We start from the raw sequence: 26,308 nt of genomic DNA on the forward strand, positions 1-26,308 counted from the left end.
TTTAGGGCAAGATTTTCTTTAAGTCCCAAGTAAGTAAGCACTTGTAAATGTAAATTTTGTATGTACATAAACCTGGCCAGGATATCCGTTGGAGGCTGGAAATCTGTTGTTCCTTTTTCTTTTGTATTGAAAGCTAAGTTCCCCATTCTGAGCTCAATTTGTGAAGATCACTTTTATTTTGACAAACTCTATTAAAGTAGCCAATTCAAGGAAGACAGCTTAGTCTTCCACCTAATTACCCAGTCCAACTTTTACTCAGTGTCTTTCACCTGAGCAAAGTCTCCCCAGTCTTTCAACTGAGGATAAACCACACAGTGTCTAAACTGAGCAAGATCTTCCCAGTGTCTTTTAAGTGAGGCTAACCCACTTGAGCAAAAGTCTTCCCAGTGTTTTTCTACTGAGGATAAGCTCTCAGTGTTTAAACTGAGTAAAAATCTTCCCAGTGTCTTTCACTGAGGATGACCCAGGTACTTCTTCTTGAAACCAAGTTTCAAGGATAACCTACTACTCAAGAGAAGAGTTTAACACCACTGAATAAAACTTAGGATCATCAACCAAAACTGGAGATCCAAGAACCAGGAGATACTCACCCAAATTCGTCTGGACACTCTGAGAAAGCGGACAGGCCCAAGAAGCCTCTGCTGGTGCCAGGACTCTGGATCCTCATAGAGTTCAGGCAAAGAAGAAAAGTCTGCTCTGGGCCCCTTCATTGGTTGCCAAGACTGCTGACTGAAAAATATGCACAACCCAGAAGGAGAATTATGTTTTATTTGGCAGATTTCCTGAGGACTTAAGCCCAGAACACAGCCTGTCAGATCACTCTGAGGAACTGCTCAGAAGACCTAAGGGAGGAGTCAACAAAAACCAGGTAGTCAGAACATCAAAAGATTACTATTAATTAAAGAAAACTAGACATCTCAAGTTAAGGACTTTAGCATTTTTCTATGTATGAGAAGATGAAAGAATCTGGGCTCCGTGAAATCATTCCTTTGATATGCACCTTAACTCTAGAATCAGTGCCCTGTTTTTCTCCATCCCGAATCCCCTCAAGGTGCACAGTTGAGGGTTCCTGCTTTGACGTCTGACTTGACGACTGCAACATCCTTTGTCTACTGATATGGCAGGGAACATTTTTCATCCACAGGTAAGAAATTGAGGAGAAAATTAACATAATTCAAGATATAAAACCATTACAATATTAAAAATTCCCAAATGTCAAACAAACATAAGTACCCTTGACCTGTAAAATGGAAGATGCCAAAGAAGGGAAAAAAAGAAACAATAAAGAAAATGTAGAAAATAAAGCATAAAATAAGATGACAGAAATCAATAACAGTAGAACAATAATTAAATAAATCAAGGTAAATGTTATCATAAGATTTTTAAATTTCAAAAAAAACCCATCAAACAAAACATACTGAAAATAAAGTAACAGAGAAAATTTAGAGAGCAAATATGAACGCAAAGAAGACCTGTTAGGTAGTTAGTCAGACATTAGCAGCAAGGAGGTGACAGTGGTGAGAAAGACAAGAAGAAGAAATTGAGTCACACCCAGCCATCTGGGAACTCTCCCTTGAATCCACCCAGAATGGGAGAAACTATGGTCAGGTGGTGGGCAGCTTATCCTGATAAAGAGAGGCACAGTAACACAAGGGGACTTCTCCAGGCTGTGCATGCCCAGACCAGACAGGCGTATAACCTATAGTAAATCCAAACTCATTATACCATAATTACAATAAATTACATGTGGTTTTGCCCCTCCCCCCACCCAGTAGGCATTTCTTGGGGATTCAAGGATGAGAGCATGCACAGCAGAAAACTTGTTACATAGCTCAGGACTGTCAATCAAATAATGATCCTTGTCACTCACCCCCACCTCTCTGCAAAATGCTCCTTAAAAGCGCTCGTAAGCCTTTATAGGAATGCTGCTTTCAATTTGCAGAAACAGTACACCCATCCCCCCCCACCCCGAGAGTGTACCTTTGCTTCGATATACTTTGCTTTGCTTTGGGCTTGCTTCACTTCGCTGAAATAGCCTGTTCTCAGAAACAGCCTGCTCTTTCTCTCTCCTTCTCTCTCTCCCTCTCTGAGAGTGTACCTATGCTTAAATAAACTTTGCTTTGTGCTTAAGCTTAACATGGTAGTTTGCGATCCTTTGCTTACTATCATGGAACCAAGGTAGCTGGTCCAGGCCTTCCACTGACCTCCTCGGTTGAAGCTATTTTGTTACAAACATGTCCACGTGGTGAGAGACCTAAGTCTAAATTTTGATAAAAGGTTGAATTAAGGTGAGAATATCATATGGGAGGAAAAGACTGTAGGAAAAATAGTAGATGTAGGAGATATGTTTGTGAAAGTGCACATTCATAGCAATATAGCCAAATAAACTCACATGCCCACATTCCCACTAAAACTGTATAAAATTTTGACCAACAAGCAGAGAATACACATTATTTTAAAGCCCTCATGGGGCATTAAGACATATTTACCATGTGAATCCTTCAGTGAATCTTGTGTTACTGCTAAGGGATAGAAAGTGGTGTCATAAGGGAATTTTGTGTAAGACTCAAAGCTCCCTTTCTATATGGTTCAGGCTGGACTTGAAGCTTCAGGGGCCTGAGAGGATGGGGCTGGAAAGGCAAGGCACACTCAGAAAAGAGAATACATACATAACACACTAGGAATATCTGAAGAGGCTGCTCAAGACCTGGCTCAGCCCCAAGGGTTTGACCCCTAGTCCTACTCTTCACCCTACAGCCCTTTAGGGTCAGGACCTTGGCTCACCCTAACCCATTCCTAGCTTCCGGGTATAGCATGAGTGCACATGTCTGAATGTTAATGTTCTCTCAAAATTTACATGTTGAAATCCTACCTCTTACAGATAGGAGGCGGGGCCATGCAAAAGTGCTTATGAGCTTTCATGAATGGGATTAGTGCCTTATAAAAGAGACTCCAGAGATAGCTCTAGCCTCCTCCCATCATATGAGGATACAGAGAGAAGGCTCCAGCTGTGAACCAGGAAGAGAGCTCTCACTACGAGGTGGCCATACTGGTGACTTGATCTTGGGCTTCCCAGCCTCCAGAACTGTGATAATAAATGTCTGTTGTTTTTAATCTACCCAGTCTATGGTATATTGTTATAGCAGCCCTAATGGATTAAGACCACATATTTCAAAATTTATCTGGAGAGTGGGGACTGTCTTATCGTTGCAAACTAAGAAGTTGGGTTGAGACAACATATGAAAGATTTTCTTTAAGTAGAAAGTTATGGATTATTGGATTTGAAAGTAGTAGATTGGTTAAGGAAAATGAGTACGTGTGTGTGTGCGTGTTTGCAGTGTGTCCCAAGTTTTTGTGCAGTTTAAAGATTTACTAACTCCAGAATTATAAACACTACAAACTTACAAAAACATCATTTGAAGGTGTAACTGTTACCAGATGCAAGTCTGTGTGCCTGATGCACAGTGAGGCTAAATACTGAAACATCAGAGTTTGGAGCAGAGAAGGGTTTATACAGTGCCATGCAAGAAGACACGTGGCTCATGCCCAGGAAAAACCCCAAACTCCCTGAAGGCTTTCAGCAAAGCCTTTTTAAAGGCAAGGTGAGGGAGGGGCATGGCTAATTGTCGCAAATATCTTGGTGTTGGATCCTTTGTTCTAGCAGCTGGCCAGATGGGTCAGATCCTGGTCAGGTCACGTGTTCCTGTAAACCTCCAACAAAACAATTATTATTCTCTGTTCTGCAACTTTTTATCTCCATGAATGGGCTCTTAAAAGTCAGAGCCTTAGCAATAGGCTATCCTGTATATTTCAGGCTATAGGCAACATTGTTTTCCAAAAAGTGCAGAGCCAGCCTGGGTCACAGGGATGGACAGAGTTAGCTCCGGCAACAAAGCATAAAGATTAAAGTAAAAAAGATCTAATGTGGAGTCAGATTTGTTCTTCCCTATTACATAACTATTTATCATTCTTTCATACTTATGAATTTTGAAAAATAAATTATTTTAATTTTTGTGTGTAGTTCCCTCTGATAGAAAATGAGGCAAAACATACACTATTCAAAATTCACAAAACTAAATAAGTGTAAACGAAATTCAAGTTCTATCCCTGGGTTTACACAAGACACAAACATGATGTGGGAAAGTTGGAGCTGAGGACAAAGGAAATCCTGAGTAAAAATGTCTGTGAAACAGCTAGTCTTCCAGGGTCAGCTTAAGATGTTCAAGAGTTATCAAATTGGTGGGCCTCAAGTAAAGGTCTCTAATGGATGAAGGAACCAGGTTCCAGATGCAATGAACAGAAAATTGGCTAAGGTCTCTCTGACAGGATGAGAGTAGTTGGAAGGAGGGATCTGGAAGCCCCAGGAGGGTGCAGGTGTCTGTGGGTCTGGATGGGAAGGCGGGGCAGTGATTCAGCCTATTTCTCTTATTGCCCCTCCCCCACACTCAGGAGCCCTTTGTGACAAGGCCACAGCTCTGTGATGCAGGCCTGGGGTTCTGCCATCAAGTGAACTCCCAGTGCTCTGTTGCCTGAGGGCAGCAATGCAATTCAGAAGATGGAGAATCTCTTTTCTTCGAAAAGCATTGTTGCTATGTGGCTGAGATGCAGCCCAACTTCCTGGGTGATTAATATCATCCTTGGGTTCCTGTGTGGACTGGTGCTCTTCCTAATGTTACTCCCCTGCTTCCAGAGTAATCCATTCTTAGCACCACCTAGGAAACATAGAAACATCAGGAAGGTAAGAAAGCTTTGGCTTAATCCCAGCAGAGATTATCTCTTTTTTTCTTATTCTTATTTCCACTTTTCTAAACCACCTAGAGAGACTCCTGAGATGGGAACTCTCAGAAAAGTATAGAACATCATCCTTCTAGGGAAAAGCCAGGCCAGAGAGGGGTTAGAGTGGGCATGAGGATTTCTAGCCTGAGATCTTAGACCAGGAGTTCAGGTATGGTAGAGGGCTCCAGGGCAAGTCCCAAATGCCGTGACTAATAATGGTCAAGGACTGGATTACTAAGAGTTCAATCTCTGCAGGAAGGCTGACCCCTGAGCCCTGGTTCACCAGCCACCTACCCACAGCGGGTGTCACAAGTGAGACCTTCCTCTGTGTTGGGGCTGAGCCCCTGAGAGCCTGAGAGAAGAGGCTGGAGTGGAGGTCTGGCCTTGGGAAGCAGAATCCTATCTGACAAAGCTCACGTGAGCATTTAGGTCTGAGAATGTGTGTGTTTCTTGATCAGAGGAACAGTGACAGAAGAAATCTATGGTGATTAAAACTTTAAAAATCCTTCTTGGGCTTCCCTGGTGGTGCAGTGGTTGAGAGTCCCCCTGCCAATGCAGGGGACACGGGTTCGTGCCCCGGTCCGGGAAGATCCCACGTGCCACGGAGCGGCTGGGCCTGTGAGCCATGGCCGCTGGACCTGTGCGTCCGGAACCTGTGCTCCACAACGGGAGAGGCCACAGCAGTGAGAGGCCCGCGTACCGCAAAAAAAAAAAACCCCAAAACAAAAAAAAAAACCTTCTTTGCACTCTTCAAAGAAGAAAAACTGAAAATATTGTTATCCACTTTAAAAATAAGTAAAAGGGGAAAAAAACCCACAGAGTTTTAGTTAAATGTAGAAAGTCATGTTGTTCATGAACACAGCTTGCCTAGATAGAGGACAGTGAGAGTTGGGTGTTCGCCCCTCATTTTTTCTTATCTCTCAGCATCAAGTAGAGCTGAAGGGGAGGAGCAGGAGTAGGAAGAAAAGTGGATCTTTGAAAGGTAAGCCTTTGCCATTCAGCCCTGTGCGCCCCCGAGAGTTAGCTTCCATCTCTCCTAGTCCTGAGGGCCCAGCTTCATGGTCTCTGAGGATGCCAGTGGCAGAGCTTATTCCTCAGGAAACAGAGCCTGAGCCTAATTAACGTGGAAGCACTTTGCAAAGGACAAACCCTTTTCAAGTGAGATTTACCATCACTGTCAGGGACATGTGGCCTTGGACACTGATACTTGGGCTCCAGAGTCTAATCCTCCAAAGATTTCCCTTAAAGGGCCATTGCACTCAGCCTCCTGAAAGACTCTTAGGCCTCTGCCTTCACCACCATGACCCAGTCTCCTGATTTCCAGCTTGCAGAGATTGCCTGGAAGAACTGGAGGGGACTCACAACCTGGTTTCACTTCGGCAAAGGTAAAGAATCTTTCCCCTTCTCTCCTGGGTCGTCCTTCCTCCCAGAGCCTATAATGTGACCCCAGCCCTGGGAGGGGGAGCCATGGGAGGGCGTGGCTAAGGCCCTAGAGTGAGGGAGAGCAGGAGCTTTATGAAGTCAGTGTGGGGGTAGAGGAGGGTTCTTGGGCTGCAGGTCCCCAGCCCTGCCTGTCCTGTCCAGCCATCCTGGCCCCATCTGCTCTCCTATAGCTGCCTGGGGAGGCTTCCTGGCAAGGACAACTTTCATCAGCTCTCATGTCAAGACCCTCCTGGTGAGGCGTGCAAAGCAGTGCCTGCTGGAGCCTGTGGAAGACACTGCTTGAAGGGTTGGGAACCCTGCATGAACACCTCCTGTAGGGTTTCCTTCCTTGATCCAGACACTCGAGAGGTGCTGGAAGCACATATTATACGGTTTGGGGTAAAGCACAGGTGGACCCTACCCCTCAAGGTCCTCAAGGCCATAAATGTCTTTAAGTTGAAAAAGTTCCAACCCTCCACCGTTCTGCAGTTTGCCTCTTCCCCTGCAGCTACCTGTGTGTCTGGGTCCCACTCAACAGTCCAGTTTGCTGAGTTCCTGGAGAAACCTCCTCAGCCTCATTCAGGAGAGAAGGTGATAACAGAAGAGTCAGTTCCTACCCTGAAGAGGCCTCTCCTTGTCCCCTCAACTGTGTGTAAGGAAATCCAGAGTGCCCTGGGAGCGATTCCATCTGGTGACTACCATGGGCCCTCAAAGGCTTCTCTGACTGGACAGGAGGGCAGGCCACCTTCTCAGTCCCTCACACTCAGCCTTGTGGGCAGAACCTGGAAGAGTGAGACTGTGGAATGGGTCAAGAGGGACAGCCTAGAGCCAGGTCCAAGTTCAGCAATGGTCAGGAATGAGCCAAGAGAGGAGAGTGGTGGTCAGGCCTCAGGAGACCCCTGCCATAGGGTAACAGTGATGGAGGTGAACTTAGGATCCCAGTCTTTGAGAGGTGAAGAGGCCAGGGAGGCTGTGGAGGCCAAGGAGTCTCCTGCTCTTCAACCACAGTCTCGTGTTATCTTGGAAACCAAAGTGTTGACAAAATCCCAAACCACAAATGTACATATGAGGAGTTTAGAGGTGCCAGGGGCCAGTAAAAGTTTCCTACTACCTAGAATGTCTGTTTTCCAACATCCAGGTGAGCCATGCCTTAACATGGAGGTTGCTAGTGAGTTTAACTCCAAAGTAAAGGTACAGTCAGACAACCAGCTTCAGGACTTTCCCAAACACAGGTTCCTTGCTGCAGACAACTTGGCTTCTCAGGTGCCTCAGTGCCATCCCCAGAGAGTCCTCACCAGAGACAGGTTAGCTTCCCAGGAGCCAAGTGGCCTTATGGAAGCCCAAAGGAGCAACCTAGGGCAGCAGGAGCCCAAAACTTCAAAACTCCAAGACTCATGGAAGAGCCAGAGCAAGATGATTGCCCCTACTTACAAAAGAGAGGACTGTAGGAGGCATAAACCAGGAGAGCATGAAGAAAGGTTTAAAGAATTAGGGACCTCTCAAGCTGGAAGTATGAGCCGCCCTGCCCAGGTCAGGGGAATAACAGACTCTATTGGGAGCAGATGTCTCCAGCGCATGCCAGAGAAGAAACATAGCCCTCCAGAAAGCCTCTTCAGAAAAAGGATGAGGTTATTTTTAAAGTGGATTTTCCCCAAGAAAAAAGTCAATGGTCGAGATGCTCTGCAAAAAAAAAAAGCCCATATCAGCCACTGCCCAGAGTCACGGATCAGTCAAAAGCAGATCAATCTTGAAGAGTGAGACTGCTGAGGGTCAGGCACGCATGGCAGCTGTTGGACAGATCCTAGAAGAAAAAAGAGCAATTCACCATGGACTTCATGCCACAAAGTTAAATGAACACAAACTGGAATTCCAAGTCCCAGTATGTGGGTGTTTCTGCTACCATAGGCTTACCTCCTACCCAGAGCAAGGGAGAATGATGGGTTATACAGCCTGCAGTCATAAAGCCACCTCCAAGGGCCAGAGTTGTTCTATGAGGGAAAGGAAAGTCAGACACCAACATAGCTTGAAAAGTGTAAGGTTCGAAGATGAGCAGCTGGGCCTAAGGTGCCTCCCATCCTTGCCCCCCAAGAAGAGTTTGTTTCCAGTTAGTACCTGCCAGTATGGGCCAAGGATTCCAGGTGCCCCAGCCCGCCATCAACACTGTCCAAGGCATTGTCATCTTTGGGGAGGTGTCTTGCCTGGTCGACAGTAAAATCCTTCTTTAGTCTTCCCTTTAGTAGGAAAACATGTCTCCAAGTAAAAATTCAGTCCATGTAGAGAAAATGATTTTCTCATTAGCACGTCCAAGGTATTTAATGTTCCCCAATACATGTATATATATATATATTTTTTTTTTTCTAATAAAAGCATAGTGTAATGGCTGCTGTCTGTGCTGTGCACTTTGTCTTCTAGAAGGGAGGGGCATGGAGGGAGGTTGACGGTAGCATCACAAGCTTGCTCCTTGTCTCGTGTCCCTTCATTGCACCTTATAATACTGTCATTACACAAACCAAAATTACTCTAACAATGAGACGGGAAAAACCTATGAAACCCACACCCAAGGATCTGGTTCAACCAGTCTTTCTCCTTCTTCTATGCTACTTTGAACTTTATGCAACTGTAGTGGATAGGTTTACACGATAGGGCCGGAGATTCCAATTCAGTCTCCAGGAAGTGTCAGAGCCAAGTGGATGGAAGTTTGGGGGGAATAGAGTATGGGCTCTGAGTTCAGAAACAGGAGAAAGCTTGCCCCTGGATCTCTTGGTAGGGAATATACAACATCTGCTCTTAAGAGTTCCTTCTCTCTCTGATGAAGGCTGGGATTGAGATACGCCCTATGAACCCCTTTTAGCTTAGCCATAATAAAATGTACAGCATCACCCTCCCCCACCTCTGTTTTTCCTATACTTTAGAGCAGCAGCAAGGATGGCATTTCCAGCTCTGTGTGTGTAGGTGGGGGGAGTATCAGGGAGGCTGCTGAGGGCTGTGTTGAGTCCAGTCCCATATAAATGAATGGCTATGTTCATGGGTCACCTACCTTCCACTCTATGTTAACCCCAGAGAAGGAGTTTTGGATGAATGGAATAGGGGTGTGACTGTGGGTAGTAACTATCTGATGGTCAAACACTGTGAATTTAGGGTGGGATGTAGGTGTAGAAAAATCACTGGATCCAAGGAAGGAGGCAAAGTGGTACCAGATTCCCATAAATGTGCAGTTCTGAAAGAGCAGCCCCCTGACTACAACCACCATCTAAAGGCCTAAAGGGGAGGAAACGTTAAGGGTCCAGTAGCTCATCATGGCCCCACCCCAGGGTCTCTACCCTATTCCAACTCTAAGATCACAGACCTAGAGAAACCACCTTTAGGTCAAAACAGAAAGTCAAACTTATAGAAGTAAAGCAAATCAGGGAAGGTTAATCTCTTAATACTATATTTAATAAGCTTACACATCATCACCTCTTGACTTATAGAAAGGATAACTTAACAATAGGTGTAAAAGCCAGGACTAGGGAACTTGGGATGTGACTCCTAGTCTGGTGACCTTCACATAAACACATGGCCCAAGGACTGCTCCAGGGGAGAGGTGGGGACTGGCTTGTGATTGTGTAGTAAGCCTTGCCTGTCTCCCAGTCCTTGATCACCCCAGAGCCTGGCAGGTGAAGAAGCAATCAGACAGGATTTGTGGTGGTGTGGAGGTGACCTGTGCAAAGTGGATGAGGCAGGGTGCAATCCAGGAGTGTTCCACTGATCTGCTTCTGGCACAGCTTTTCTTGTCTCCTGACCCCCATCCATATGGAAAAGCAGGGAGATGAGGAAGAATTTCTCTAGAGTGATTTGGTGCTTTCTGCCATGTGCAGGGCGCATGGTGGACACAGCTCCAGGTGGTGTCTTTCTCAGTGTGGAGATTTCTGTTCCAGCTGATGCCCCTGATCCAGATGACAACAGAAATGGACCCCATCCCCCATCCCTGTCAGGCCCCTCAACACGTGGAAATGCTGTGACCTGGGGTGGAGGGGGCAGAGTGAGCACAGGACTGCTCACACCCCTGGTTTCTCCCTGGAGCCAGGCCCTACCTCTGGGCCCCAATTCCCAAGGCAACCTCCAGAATGGGCACAGCAGTGAGAGTGGAGCCAGGACTTGTGGGAGGGGTCGGTACCCAGAGGAAAGAGTTGACAGGGCTGGGACCTGAGCCTGGCTGCTGCTGGGTCCTCTCAGGGGCACCCAGAAGTGAGTTCTGGGAATATGGGGAAGCTGGACTTGGACCCCTCGGCTCCTGCTGGGAGAGTGCCACAGACAGGTGATGCTGATGGAACAGCAAGAAAACAGAAAGAAGCAAGTCCCTTTGCCCTTCTCTTGCTGCTCCATCTTCCATAAGGTACAGTAAGACAAGAAATTGAGAGACCAAAAGAAAAAAAGAAATGGAGAGACCCAGAGACAATACACAAAGACTTCACAGACACACCTCTCAAGAGAGACTTCTCACGCAAACACCTTTCTCAGAGATCACATACTGAGACCTCACACAGGGACCTCATGTTGCTTCACAGACCCTCAGACAGAAACCTAGCACAGATTTAACAGATTTCCCAGAGATACCTTCCAAAGGGACCTCATACAGAGACTTCACACAGAGATCTCACCCAGAGACAACACACAGAGACTTGGCAAAAAGACCTCACAGAGACCTCACATCTATTCTTCAGTATCCATTGACAAGTCTTTCTTAGTGAATATGAAACCACTTAGCAAACTGGCAGCATGATAAATATATCATCAGTTGTGCCCCTCTGAGATCCACCAGACACTCACTGTCAGCATTACTCTAAATGGGGAAATGTTTGAGAAGTTTTGTTCTTTTGTAATGTCACTGCCTCTGAACAAAAGAATTATACATTCCAAATGCAGATTTGCAAATTTCATTGTTAGGTGTTCATTAGCTTGAAAATCACAAATTACATTTTTTTATTTTTATTTATTTTAGAAGAATGAAGAAAATAATGTTTATTTCTTAGAAATGCATGTAGTACTCTATTTTTTATTTTTAAAAATTTTTATTGGAGTATAGTTGATTTACAAATTTGTGTTCGTTTCAGGTGTACAGCAAAGTGAGCCAGTTATACATATACATATGTCCACTTTTTTTAAAGATTCTTTTCCCATATAGGCCATTACAGAGTATTGAGTAGAGTTCCCCGTGCTATACAGTAGGTTATTATTATCTATTTTATATATAGTAGTGTGTATATGTCAATCCCAATCTCCCAATTTATCCTTCCCCCCTTATCTCCTGGTAACCATAAGTTTTCATTTGTACCCTTTTTTTTTAGGAGAATCACAAATTTTAAGCACAACTAAAACACTGTCAGTCTCCAGTGAGGGAAAATATTTGTCCAGTTTTAGTTATCATCCAGTCAAATGGTATCTGGCACGTTTTTTACTTTATTGAGGACAAAACTTAAACTTGAGATGGCTTACTTGTTTCCTTTGGAAACATAAGAAAAACCTGCAACAAAGGTACTCTAGGAATGAAATAAACCAAGAAAGAAGCATCCGGACTCACATTCACTTCCCAGAGGGCTGTGTAACTAGCACATTATTTTGCACATAATAGCTTGCATCAGGTTTGTGGGGTTTGCTTTATTTTTTAACAGGCCAATAATCATGTGAGGATTTTTCACAAGTCAAATTTCTGGTTTTAAATTTTACATTCTGGCAAAATTATGCTTCTGAATATTATTTTATTTCTTAAAATGTGGCAATGCCCTAAAATGATATTACACAATCATAACGTTCAGCTAACATACTTAAAAAGATGGGCTATTAAGGCTTCATTCTTAAATAGTTCTATGAAATGCACATTTTCTAAGACATGCAGTTAGGATCCATTTTATATTCATTATAGGGTTAACACATTGCTTTAAAAATTTTTGAAAGATTATAAAATATATGACTTAGCCTATGCTTGACATTATACATGTTACCTCATAAAATTACTGAGGGAAGGATATCTTAATATCTGAATTGAAGGTAGTCTACATTTAATCTACATTTGGCTCATAACAATGAATAATGAAAGGCTTTCATTTATTATATATCTCACACTTTCCAAAGGGTACACTTCTAAAAGACTACTGATTTCTCACTGCTAATAAGCAACCTATTGTCCTTGCCTTGGTAAAATCTATTTTAATGACAGCTGGTTGTCTCCCAGATTATCCATTGGTATTACAGCATCACGGTCTTTTAAGAGGAGCAGGGCTGACACGAGGACTCTTTGGGCTTATTTCTACAAGAAATTTAGTTTTTCTATTCTCCTAATTAAAAAATGTATAAGTATTAATTTTTCACTTTACTCCCTTATGTCGTTGAATCAGAAAACAATGGACTATGGTCATGTATGTCATCTAATACTCTATCAGATCACTTTTTTTTAATAGTGCAGCTTACTCAGGTAACTTTACTGATCAGAACAAAATGGAATCAATTAGGAAAAAGTTCATACAGGAAAATATCCTTTTCAAAGTTGACTATTTTAACACAGTTAAATAAGCGATTATTTTTTAATCCTTTGAGTTAAAATTGTTCAGGGTGGCCAAGAAAGTCTGGAAACATGAAAAATGTCCATAAAAGCACTTTATTACTATAATACGTTGAATGTGTTGCTCCTCATTATTAATTCACAGTTCATTAAGCTGGGCAAAATTACAATGAGCAATGTGCATTAAAGCAAAATTCCCATCAATCATTTTCCATCTGTCATACATTGTGTCAGATGATTTGTGTGTCTAATTTTCATGGAAAAACTTGTACTTTTACTCCAGAATAAGAAATCAAGGGGGATCAATCTATTAAAAAGATATTAATATTCCCAGACTCTGTGGCCTTCAGTATTTTCTTTTTAAGAAGATTCACCTACTGCAAATCTTATAAATATTTTTACCATTTAATATGCCCAGACAAAATGGATACAAAAATTAGATAAAAGAGAAAACAACAAAAACAGATCCCCTTTGTTTTCAAAACATTTGATGTTTACATCAAAATATTTTGTTGAAAATGAAGTGATTTTTAATCTATAGTTAAAAGACACTATAATGATATTTAGAACATATTACAGATCTGGATTTTTACAAATAGATTTTTATTTAAAACAGGTCTCACACTGATATCAATAAACCAGGCACTCTAGAACAAAATGTGGAGAGATGGCAATTATGCGATGACTTCTTAATACTCCAAGGGAAAAAGAGTTTTTCCAAAGTAGTCCATCTACAATATTAACCCTTAATATCTACTCCCCTTGATAGGTTTCAATATTATTTTCTGTTTTATACACATTTACTTTATAATTAACTCCTACAGGAGGACATTTCTGGAAATGTTCCCAGATATCTACAGCCACACTTTCTGTCATGATCACACCATGGAAAAAGTAGGGAACATCCAGATCCTGATGATCCAGGGGTTTCATAATTACCCCTTTGAGGTCAGTCAGAATCAGAATCATTCCCAGAACACGGTCGGTCTTTACATTTGTGCCCCTAGACATGCAGATTGTAACACTACCCACCCAAAGGCAAGTTGTCTTCCTTACTCAGGTTTGCAGGGGAACCACTCACTGTGGTAGCTAGAAGAGTCCGTTGCCCCCACCCCGGACCTGCATTCTGTACTCTCCACAGACACATCGTACTACAAATATACAAGTGGTGCTGATGAAACTTCCAGAAAGCTATAAAATAATGCATGCCAGGCACGGTAGATGAGGATTTAGAAAATGCTAACATCTTCTCTAGGAAATAAAGGTGACATACCTATGTGGCTTTAAGCATTTTTGTGCATTAGCTGGCCTCCTGGATCTGGGAAACAGCATCTGATTTTAAAGTTTCTCAGCCTCATTCTCTGCAGTGAAATCTGAAGCTCTTCCTTCCTTCTCTGAGTCCTGAAGCTGGAATTGATAGTCTGCTCTCTGTGATTTCTCTCTACCATTTGTTTCCAATGACCACTTCAACTCAGATATCTCTCAATTCAGGGATCACTCCTAAACTTCAGGAGGAAGGTCACTGCCCTTTTTATTCCCGCCACAATTTTATGCTAGTGACCCTTTACAGTGTCAATAAACTTATTTTGTAGAATGTGCCCCCTGGACTCCACCTGCTCAATCTGTTTTTTGGGCAAATCATTTGTTACTTAGCTAAACAAATTTTATAAAATCATATTTCATAAAATTGTATTTTATAAAATGTTATTTTCTTATTTTATAAAATTGGTAAATCTAGGGATTTAGGCTTAATTATTATTTTTAAAAATGTTGGTATTCATTTTGACAATTTTTCTCTTTTTACATATATCAGAAAATATGTTAAGAACTCAACTGTGAAGATACCACAATTTTTATTTTTTTTCACTTTTCGTACTTAACTTTTATAACAAACCTTTATTATTGCACAGGAAACATGAAAGTTTGTTCCTTGGAAAACATCAGTCTTAAGAACGTACTAAGTTAAAGCTTAGCATGTTAGATCTGCGAGTAGCCTTGCCTTTTTTTTTTTTTTGCGGTACGTGGGCCTCTCACTGTTGTGGCCTCTCCCGTTGCAGAGCACAGGCTCCGGACGCGCAGGCTCAGCGGCCATGGCTCATTGGCCCAGCCGCTCCGCGGCATGTGGGATCTTCCCAGACCGGGGCACAAACCCGTGTCCCCTGCATCGGCAGGCGGACTCTCAACCACTGTCCCACCAGGGAAGCCCAACCTTGTCTTTTTTTTAATGTTTTTTCTTTTTTTTTTTTTTTTTTTTTTTTTTCAGTTTACTGCAGCACTTTTATTTCCTCACAATGACGCATTGCTGGGGCCTAATGTTCTCACATGACAGTAGAAAACCAAAATCTGTTGTCATCTCTTAGAGAATTGAGAATTGCGTACAAAAACCTTACATAAATTAAAAGAATGAATAAATTTACAGGTGTGAATGCAAACTGTTTTCCAACTCAAGGTAAGTTAACAACCCACGGTGTTCTGGCGGGAAAACTTCAGTAAGAAAGGAAAGCAAGTCCTAAGGCTCAGACCTTCCCAACCCCGTAAGACCGGCAAAACAGAAATGACAACTGGTTCAGGACTCCTGCCAGCCTCTAGAGAAATCCTGGAATAGGCAGCTCTGACACATTAATACCCTGCACAGATCGAGAGACTCCTGGTCTCCCAGATTCTCATCAAGCCATTGGATTTCTCTTCCATAAATGTGTTCTCACCTCAGCCACAAAGTGACGGAGCCGCGTGTAACTAGGGGTTTAAATCAAAGATATGCACAGGATATTAAACATATACCAAGGGAAGAGTTAACTTGAATACAAGGTCAAAATCAGCAACAAGTTCTACAATCCAGTGCTGATATCAGATACAAGCTTCTAGGACAAATTTCTTTTCAAAGGCTTATTCCAGTTTCATGAGGCTAGCATGAGGTGTATACATTTGCCAAGGCAAATTTATACTTCGGAATTAACTCATGCAGCAAATGCTACGCATCTGCTCGCAGTCCGTTTAGAAGCATTTGCGGTGGACAATGGAGGGGCCCGACTCGTCGTACTCCTGCTTGCTGATCCACATCTGCTGGAAGGTGGACAGTGAGGCCAGAATGGAGCCCCCGATCCACACCGAGTACTTGCGCTCGGGAGGAGCGATGATCTTGATCTTCATTGTGCTGGGGGCCAGAGCCGTGATCTCCTTCTGCATCCTGTCGGCGATGCCGGGATACATGGTGGTCCCACCAGACAGCACTGTGTTGGCATACAGGTCCTTCCGGATGTCGACATCACACTTCATGATAGAGTTGAAGGTAGTCTCGTGGATGCCACAGGACTCCATACCCAGGAAGGAGGGCTGGAAGAGCGCCTCTGGACACCGGAACCGCTCGTTGCCGATGGTGATCACCTGACCATCAGGCAACTCGTAGCTCTTCTCCAAGGAGGAGGAGGACGCGGCGGTGGCCATCTCCTGCTCGAAGTCCAGGGCAACGTAGCAGAGCTTCTCTTTGATGTCACGCACGATTTCCCGCTCGGCTGTGGTGGTGAAGCTGTAGCCACGCTCCGTGAGGATCTTCATGAGGTAGTCTGTCAGGTCCCGGCCAGCCAGGTCCAGACGCAGGATGGCGTGGGGGAGGGCGTACCCCTCGTAGATGGGCACCGTGTGGGTGACCCCATCCCCAGAGTCCATGACTATACCAGTGGTGCGGCCAGAAGCGTACAGGGACAGCACAGCCTGGATGGCCACGTACATGGCCGGAGTGTTGAAAGTCTCAAACATGATCTGGGTCATCTTCTCACGGTTGGCCTTGGGGTTCAGGGGGGCCTCCGTCAGCAGCACGGGGTGCTCCTCGGGGGCCACACGCAACTCGTTGTAGAAGGTGTGGTGCCAGATCTTCTCCATGTCGTCCCAATTGGTGACAATGCCGTGCTCAATGGGGTACTTGAGAGTCAGGATGCCACGCTTGCTCTGGGCCTCGTCGCCCACGTAGCTGTCCTTCTGCCCCATGCCCACCATGACGCCCTGGTGTCGCGGACGCCCAACGATGGACGGGAACACGGCCCGGGGAGCGTCATCCCCAGCAAAGCCCGCTTTGCACATGCCAGAGCCATTGTCGATGACGAGCGCGGCGATTTCTTCTTCCATTGCGATCGGCGGAGGAGGCGGCCGTAGGACGCGGAGGAACGAGCAGACAAGCGACGAGAGGACGACGAGCGAGAGCCGGCTGCAGCGAGTGAGCTTTTAATGTTTTTTCTGAATTGTTAAAAAAAAAAAAAAAAAAAAAAAGCCTTAAGAGCTTAGGAACAGAAGCAAATTGAGAATTAAAATCCAAATCATTCAAATGAAGTTTGTCAGAACAGTTTGTGTGTGGAGAGGACAGCTTCTAGGCACTTCAGAGAAACCAGCAGGACAGAATTGAGAATATCCAGCACCTTACAGGGCTTCTCACAGAAATGCTTTAATGCAAAGAGGTGACTAGATTTCACAGGGAAACCAGGGAGAGGATGCAGAGATAATTAAATCACATTCAAGCACCTGTTTACCTGGGAGGTAAGTTCCTTCATATTGTGGTCAGATGCTGTTTAGGGGGACACTGGTGCAGGGCAGGTGTTGGGAGGATGAACTCTTTTCTGAGTGATTTTGCAAGTGTGAAAATTCATCCAACAGAGATGCTAGAAAATTTTGCTCCTAGTAGCGAGCGTCCAACATGATATTTTGGGACAAAAATATGCATTTGGAAGAATTTTTCACAAAAGAGCAGTGATGGGAGGAAAAGATACATATGGGCCTGGCTAGTAATATTCTTCCTTCACAATTTTCTTGTGGGTCCCTGAGGCCTGCTGCGACTGCTTGGAGACCTGGTCCCCAAGCAATGGCCCTCTTTGTCATACTCAGGGTAACCCAGGAAGTTGCTTGTCTGAAGCAGAAAAGGTTCTCCCTTCCACTCATGTCCTCTTGCTGATCAGATGAACACATGGCATCATCTACAGCTGAGAGGTGTTTGTTAACTAGCTTTGTTTCATAGGACACAACTCATATATACTCTACAGTAATGTTTATCCCTGTCTTTTATAATCTCAAGGTAAGAAGTAATCAGTGTTAAAATCATTCTACTGGAATAACAAAGCACATGATTTTTTTTCCCTAATAGTGATTGTATTTGTTTGCTAGGGCTGCCATAACAAAATACCACACTGGCTACTAGGTGGCTTAAACAACAAAAATATATTTTCTCATAGTTCTAGAGGCTAGAAGTCCAAGATCAAAATATCAAGTTTAGTTTCCTTGAGGTCTCTCTCCTTTGATGGCTACCTTCTCGCTGTGTCCTCACATGGTTGCCCCTCAGTCTGTGCATGTCTGTGTTCTAAAATTCCCCCCTTATAAAGATACAAGTCATATTGGATTAGAGTCCATCCATATGATCATTTTACCTTAATTTTCTCTTCCAAAGCAGTATTTCCAAGTAGAAGTTAAGCTTACTGTACAAGCAATCAGGTATTTAATAAGAGGCATTGCTATGGAGACAAAAAAACAATGGTTAATAATTGAGGCAAATTTCGGATCAGTTTTTGAGTTCTGAGGGTAGACAGTTGAGAAGATCTCTAAATGTCAGGGTTAAAGCATCTTTTGTAGTTTGAATGTCCATCAGATGTTCAGGTAAACTTTCTGAGTGGTCCATATAGCAACAGGAACGAAGAAGATTGTCTAAACATGAGCTGCTGTGGAGATTTCTCTGAAGTTTATATTAAGGTATCTACCTTCAGTATGCAGGACTTCAGAAAAAAAAAGCAGTTTTAGTTGCAATGATTCCAAGTCAAAAGGGTGGGAGAAAATTTGGAAACACTAGTTGGAGAGTTGTAGTCAGGTAGTGGAGGAAACTAGAAAAATTCAGGATACAGTACAGTTTTCAGGTAATTAACAAAACTTCAAGGAAAATTAATAGCACTAGAATCTAATATCCACAATACGTATTTTGGTTTCTATTGAAAGATAATTTTTCCCTCTAAAATCACCCTCATTTCTATCAAAGATAGCCAAATTAAGACAAATTTGTTTGCAAAATAAGTCTAGATTCAATAAACTTGGTCTTATTTATATAAGTATAGCAAGGATTGTGACTGACCATATAGGCTTGTTTTTTATTTTTATTTTTTGCTTTTATTAAGAGAATTTATTGCCTCTCTCTCCTCCCAATAGCTCAAACGTGAAGAAGCAACATCAGAGGAAGACAGACAGACAAATGGCTCTTTGAGTTTGTCCTTCTTGGCATTGGTGAAGGAAGAGGCAGCTTTCTCAAAGTTTTTATCTGCTTAATTGGATGTAGTGGAGAAAGGGAACAAGGAAAGTCAGAGGATAAGTGAACAGGCTCTGCACCTACCAAGGATATGTTATCCTCCTAATCGTCCCAGTAGGAATATTCCATTCATGTTCTTTGATCTGATCCTTGCATTGGAAGACACTTCTTTTTTTAATCTCTTTTTTAAATTTAATTTTTATTTTATATTGAAGTATAGTTGATTTACAATGTTGAATTAGTTTCAGGTGTACAGCAAAATGATTCAGTTATACATATACATATATCCATTCTTTTTCAGATTCTTTTGCCATATAGGTTATTACAGAATATTGAGTAGAGTTCCCTTTGCTATACAGTAGGGTCTTGTGGATTATCTATTTTATATATAGTAGTGTGTATATGTGAATCCAAACTCCTAATTTATCCCTCCCCATACCTTTTCCCTTTAGTAACCATAAGTTTGTTTTTTAAGTCTGTGAGTCTGTTTCTCTTTTGTAATTAAGTTCATTTGTATCATTTGTTTAGATTCCACAGATAAGTGATATCATATGATATTTGTCTTTCTCTGAATTACTTCACTTAGTATGATAATCTCTACATCAATTCATGTTACTGCAAATGGCATTATTTCATTCATTTTTATGGCTGAGTAATATTCCATTGTATATATGTTCCACATCTTCTTTATCCATTCATCTGTCAATGGACATTTAAATTGCTTTCATATCCTGGTTATTGTGAATAGTGCTGCACTGAACACTGGGGTGCATGTATCTTTTGGAAGTATAATTTTCTCCAGATACATGCCTAAGAGTAGGATTGCTGGATCATATGGTAGTTCTATTTTTAGTTTTTTAAGGAATCCCATAATATTCTCCATAGTGGTTGAATCAATTTACATTCCCACCAACAGTGTAGGAGGACTCCTTTTCTCCACACCCTCTCCAACATTTTTGTAGTCTACAGTTTGTAGACTTTTTGATGATGGTTACTCTGACTGGTGTGAGGTGATACCTCATTGTAGTTTTGATTTGCATTTCTCTAATAATTAGTGATGTTGAGCAGATTTTCATGTGCTTTTTGCCCATCAGTATGTCTTCTTTGGAGAAATGTCTGTTTAGATCTTCTGTCCATTTTTTGATTGGGTTGTTTGCTTTTTTGATATTGAGCTGCATAAGCTATTTGTATACTTTGGAGATTATTCCATTGTCAGTCCCATCATTTGCAAATATTTTCTCCCATTCTGTAGGTTGTCTTTTTGTTTTGTTTATGGTTTCCTTTGCTGGGCAAAAGCTTTTAAGTTTTATTAGGTCCCATTTGTTTATTTTAGTTTTTGTTTTCTTTCCTCTAGGAGGTGGATCCAAAAAGATATTGCTGCTGTGAAAGAGTGTTCTGCCTGGATTTTCCTCTAAGAGTTTTATAATATCCCATCTTACATTTAGGTCTTTAATGCATTTTGAGTTTATTTTTGTCTGTGGTGTTAGAAAATTGTTCTAATTTCATTTTTTTTTACATGTAGTTAATTGACCATAGTTGTGTGGGTTTACTTCTGGGCTTTCTATTCTGTTCCATTGATCTATATTTCTGTTTTTGTGCAAGTACCATACTGATTACTGTAGCTTTTAATATAGTCTGAAGACAGTGAGCCTGATTCCTCCAGCTCCATTTTGCTTTCATAGTATGCTTTGGCTATTTGGGGGTTTGTGTTTCTATACACATTTTAAATTTTTCTGTTCTAGTTCTGTGAAAAATGCCATTGGTGGGGGCTTCCCTGGCGGTCCGGTGGTTGGGACTTCACCTTCCAATGAGGAGGATGCAGCTTCGATCCCTGGTCAGGGAGCTGGGATCCCACATGCCATGCAACCAAAACAAACATACAAACAAACAAACAAAAACCAAAAATCAAAGCATAAAACAGAAGCAATATTGTAACAAATTCAATAAAGACTTTAAAAATGGTCCACATGAAAAAAGTCTAAAAAAAAAAAATTCCACTGGTAATTTAACAGGGATTGCATTGAATCTGTAGATTGCCTTAAGTAGTATAGTCATTTTGACAGTATTGATTCTTCCAATCCAAGCACATGGTATATCTCTCCATCTGTTTGTGTCACTTTCGATTTCTTTCATCAGCATCTTAGAGTTTTCAGAGTACAGGTCTTTTGTCTCCTTAGGTAGATTTATTCATAGGTATTTTTTTCTTTTTGATGTGATGGTAAATGGGATTCCTTCCATAATTTCTCTTTCTGATCTTTTGTTTTTAGTGTATAGGAATGAAAGAGATTTCTGTGTATTAATTTTGTATTCTGTGACTTTACTGAATTCATTGATGTGGTGTATCACACTGATTGATATGTGGATATTGAAAAATCCTTGCATCCTTGGGATAAATCCCACTTGATCATGGTGTCTGATCCTTTTAATGTGTTGTTGGATTCACTTTGCTAGTATTTTGTAAATGATTTTTGAGTCTATGTTCATCAGTGATATTGACTTCTTTTTCTTTTTTTGTAGTACCTTTGTTTGGTTTTGGTATCAGGGTGATTATGGCCTCATAGGATGAGTTTGGGAATGTTTCTTCTTCTGAAATTTTATGGAATAGTTTCAGAAGAACAGGTGTTTAGTGTTCTCTAAATGCTTGAGAGAATTCACCTGTGAAGCCATCTGATCTTGGACTTCTGTTTGTTGGGAGTTTCTTTTTTTTAAATAAATTTTTTTAATTAATTAATTAATTAATTTTATTTTTGGCTGCATTGGGTGTTTGTTGTTGTATGTAGGCTTTCTTTTTTTAGTTGTGGCAAGCGGGGGCTACTCTTCATTGCGGTGCATGGGCTTCTCATTGCGGTGGCTTCTCTCGTTGCAGAGCATGGGATCTAGGCACGTGAGCTTCAGTAGTTGTGGCATGCAGGCTCAGCAGCTGTGGTTCGTGGGCTCTAGAGAGCAGGCTTAGTAGTTGTGACCCATGGGCTTAGTTGCTCTGTGACATGTGGGATCTTCCTGGACCAGGGTTCAAATCCATGTCCCCTGCCTTGGCAGGTGGTTTCTTAACAACTGCGCCACCAGGGATGCCCTGTTGGAGTTTCTTAATCACAATTTCAATTTCAGTACTTGTGATTTGTCTGCTCATATTTTCTATTTCTTCCTGGTTCAGTCTTCGAAGGTTGTACCTTTCTAAGAATTTGTCCATTTCTTCTAGGTTGTGCATTTTACAGGCATATAGTTTCTTGTAGTAGTCTCTTATGAGCTTTTGTATTTCTGTGGTGTCCATTGTAACTTCTTTTTTATTTCTAATTTTATTGATTTGAGCTCTCCCCATTTTTTTCTTGATGATGCTGGCTAATGGTTTATCAATTTTATCTTTTCAAAGAACCAGCTACTAGTTTCATTGATCTTTCCTACTGTTTTCTTTGTCTCTCATTTATTTCTGCTCTGATCTATATGATTTCTTTCCTTCTACTAAATTTGGGTTTTGTTTGTTCTCCTTTCTCTAGTTGCTTTACTTATAAGGTTAGGTTGTTTATTTGAGATTTTTCTTGTTTCCTGAGGTAAGATTTTATCACTATAAACTTCCCTTTTAGAAATGCTTCTGCTGCATCCCATAGGTTTTGGAACTTCGTGTTTTTGTTTTCATTTGTAGGTATATTTTTAATTTTTGCTTTGATTTCTTCAGTGATACATTGGTTGCTTATAGCATATTGTTTAGCCTCCATGTATTTGTGTTTTTTACAGTTTTTTTCTCGTAGTTGATTTCTAATCTCATAGCATTGTGTTTGGAACAGGTGCTTCATATGATTTCAATTTTCTTAAATTTACCAAGGCTCACTTTGTGGCCCAGTGTGTGATCTATCCTGGAGAATGTTTCGTGTGCACTTGAGAAGAATGTGTATTCTGCTGCTTTCAGATAGAATGCTCTATAAATGTCAATTGATTTCTTCTGGTCTAATGTGTCATTCAAGGCCTGTGTTTTCATATTGATTTTCTGTCTGGATGATCCGTCCATTGATGAAAGTGGGGTGTTAACATCCCCCAATACTATTGTGTTACTGTCAATTTCTCCTTTTATGGCTATTAGCATTAGCCTTATATATTGAGGCGTTCCTGTGTTGGGTGAATATATATTTACAATTGTTGTATCTTCTTCTTGGATTGATTCCTTGATCATTATGCAGTGTCCTTCTTGGTCCTTGTTACAGTCTTTATTTTAGAGTCTATTTTGTCTGATATGACTATTGCTACTCTGGCTTTCCTTTGATTTCCATTTGTATGGAATACCTTTCTTTTACCCTCCCACTTTCAGTCTGTGTGGGTGTCTAGATCTAAAGTGAGTTTCTAGTAGGCAGCATATATATGGTTCTTGCTTTTGTATCTATTCAGCCAGTCTATGTCTTTTGGTTGGAGCATTTAGTCTATTTACTTTTAATGTAATTATCAATATGTATGTTCTTATTGTCATTTTGTTCATTGTTTTGGGTTTGTTTTTGTAGCTCTTTTTTCTTCCCTTCCTCTTTTGTTCTCTTCCCTTGTGGTTTGATGACCATCTTTAGTGTTGCATTTGGGTTGCTTTTTCTTTGTGTATCTATTGTAGATATCTGGTTTGCATTTCCCATGAGGTTTTGATATAGCAGAGTGTATATATATATATATATATATATATATATATATATATATATATATATATATATATACACGAAAAGTTGTTTTAAGTTGCTGGTCTCTTAATTTCAAATGCATTTCCAATATCCTGCATTTGTACTCTCCTCTTCTCATGATTGCTTGTTTTGATATCATATTTGTGAGTAGATGATTTCCTACCTTTACTGTATGTTTGCCTTTAATGGTGAGCTTTCCCATTCATAATTTTCTTTTTTTTCTAGTTGTGGCATTTTCTTTTTCATCTAGAGAAGTTCCTTTAGCATTTGTTGTAAAGCTGGTTTGATGGTGCTGAATTCTCTTAGCTTTTGTTTGTCTATAAAGCTTTTGATTTCTCTGTCAGGTCTGAATAAGAGCCTTGCTGGGTAGAGTATTTTTGGTCGTAGGTTTTTGCCTTTCATCACTGTAAATATAGTGGGCCACTCCCTTCTGGCCTGCAAAGTTTCTGCTGAAAAAATCAGCTGATAACCTTACTGGGGTTTCCTTGTATGTTATTTGTTGTTTTTCTCTTGTTGCTTTTAATGTTTTCTTTGTCTTTAATTTTTGTCAATTTGATTCATGTGTGTTGGCATGTTCCTCTTTGGGTTTGTCCTGTATTTGACTCTCTGTGCTTCCTGGACTTGAGTGACTGTTCCTTTTCCATGTTAGGGAAGTTTATGGCTATTATCTCTTCAAATATTTTTTCAGCCCCTCTGTCTCTCTCTTCTCCTTCTGGGACCCCTATAATGTGAATGTTGGCACATTTAATGTTGTCCCAGAGGTCTCTTAGACTGTCCTCATTTGTTTTCATTTTTTTTCTTTATTCGGTTCCAAAGCAGTGATTTTCACCAATCTGTCTACCAGCTCACTTATTTATTCTTCTGCCTCATTTATTCTGCTATTGATTACTTGTAGGGTATTTTTCATTTCAGTTATTGTTTATCTCTGTTTTTTAAAACTTCTAGCTCTTTGTTAAAAATTTCATCTATGTTCTTGGTCTGTGCCTCCATTCTTTTTCCAGTTACTTGTATCATCTTTACTATCATTACTCTGAATTCTTTTTCTGGAAGATTGCCTATCTCCACTCCACTTAGTTGTTCTTCTGGAGTTTGATGATGTTCCTTCATCTGGAACACATTTCTCTGCCTTCCGTGTTTGTAGCCTCCTTTCCTCAGGCTGCAGGATCATGGCTCCTCTCACTTCTGGTGCCTGCCCCCTGATGGGTGAGGTTGGTTCAGGAGCTTGTGCAGTCTTCCTGGTGGTAGGGACTGGTGCCTGCCCACTGGTGGGTGGAGCTGGGTCTTCTCCCTCTTGTGGGCAGGGCTGTGTCACGTGGTGTTTAGAGGCGGCTGTGGGATCAGAATAACTTTAGGCAGCCTGTCTGCTCATGGGAGGGTCTGTGTTCCCACCCTGTTGGTTGTTTGCCCTGAGGCATCCCAGAACTGGAGACTGCAGGCTATTGGGTGGGGCCAGGTCTCAGTGCCCAAATGGTGACCTCCAGGAGAGCTCACAACAAAAAATATTCCCTGGGTCCTCTGCCACCAGTGTCCTTGCCCCCACAGTGAGCCACAGCCAACTTCTTCCTCCCCAGGAGACCCTCCAAGACCCTCAGGTAGGTCTGACCCAGGCTTTTACAGAGTTACTGCTTTGCCCTGGGTCCCAGTACACATGAAACCTTGTGTGCACCCTCCGAAAGTGGAGTCTCTGTTTCCCCCAATCCTGTGGAGCTCCTGCCCTCAAGTCCCACTGGCCTTCAAGATCAAATGCTCTGGGATCTCCTCCTCTCATTGCCATGTCCCCAGGCTGAGGAGCCTCACGTGGGTCTCAGAACTCTCACTCCTGTGGGAGAACCTCTGTGATATGATGATTATTTTCCACTTTCTGGGTCGCCCACCCAGTAGGTATGAGATTTGATTATATCACGAAAGCACTCCTCCTACCATCTACTTGTAGCTTCTTCTTTGTCTTTGGATGTAGAATGTCTTTTTTGTATGTTCAAGTCTTTTTTGTTGATGGTTGTTCAGCAGTTAGTTGTGATTTGGGTGGTTTCATGAGAGGAGGTGAGCTCACGTCCTTCTACTCTGCCATCTTTGTCTCTACCCTCTCTCCTGAATGTCACTGTGAGGAGTTCTGGCTTCTTAAAGTCCAATTTTGATTGAAATTCATGAAGGACTTCAGGCTTTACCTCTGGTCAACCACTATCTATGCAGAATATCTCCAGGGTTAGAGGGAAATCTCCCATATAGGCTCTTTTAAATCTGCTTTGCTGGAACTTTTTATAAGGAATCTCCAGATTAAACTTTTAATAGTCCCTTGAGGCTAAGAAGCCAAGCCAATCATTTGACATCCATAGATTTGGGGGAATTTTTCTCCTCAATGTCCCCCAAATATTCTGAGGTTCTTGCATTTGCCAGGAAGTGACCTTCCTTACTCAGCTAGTAAGGCTGCTGGGAACTCTGTAAGCAAGGTACCACACTATTTTCCCAAGGGGCTTTATTGGCTCCATGAAGTCAACCTTAGTTTCTTAAAGCTGTTTGGTCAAATCTAAGTTTATGTATATCTCTCTCAAATATGACATTCTAGGCAAAACTTTAGTAATATAATCAATGTTTGCAATTATGTGCTATTATAAGGAGAACAGATTCTTATTGAAATTATGCAAATAACTA

The 26,308-nt window shown here is 41.8% G+C and overlaps 2 protein-coding genes across 2 annotated transcripts; one reads left to right on the plus strand and one right to left on the minus strand.

Moving 5' to 3' along the window:
- Positions 1–841: 841 nt before the first annotated feature.
- On the plus strand, positions 842–15,476 carry LOC309799259 (spermatogenesis-associated protein 31A6-like; the record flags this gene model as incomplete). The annotated part of the gene is made up of 6 exons (XM_082612230.1): positions 842–868; positions 1,052–1,144; positions 5,701–5,758; positions 6,101–6,161; positions 6,390–6,789; positions 15,372–15,476. The coding sequence occupies exons 2-6, from the start codon at positions 1,118–1,120 to the stop codon at positions 15,474–15,476; spliced, it is 651 nt and encodes a 216-aa protein (XP_082468356.1). The 5' UTR covers positions 842–868; positions 1,052–1,117.
- Positions 15,000–16,968, minus strand: LOC309799554 (actin, cytoplasmic 2). Its single transcript, XM_082612865.1, has one exon. The coding sequence runs from the start codon at positions 16,856–16,858 to the stop codon at positions 15,731–15,733; it is 1,128 nt and encodes a 375-aa protein (XP_082468991.1). The 5' UTR covers positions 16,859–16,968; the 3' UTR covers positions 15,000–15,730.
- Positions 16,969–26,308: the final 9,340 nt, after the last annotated feature.

The sequence above is a fragment of the Mesoplodon mirus genome, assembly GCF_964341445.2.
Source record: "Mesoplodon mirus genome assembly, chromosome: 3".
NCBI lineage: Eukaryota > Metazoa > Chordata > Mammalia > Artiodactyla > Ziphiidae > Mesoplodon > Mesoplodon mirus.

Excerpts from the sequence above, each read along its gene's own strand:
- LOC309799554 (XM_082612865.1), bottom strand. The coding sequence starts at position 16,858 with ATGGAAGAAGAAATCGCCGCGCTCGTCATCGACAATGGCTCTGGCATG.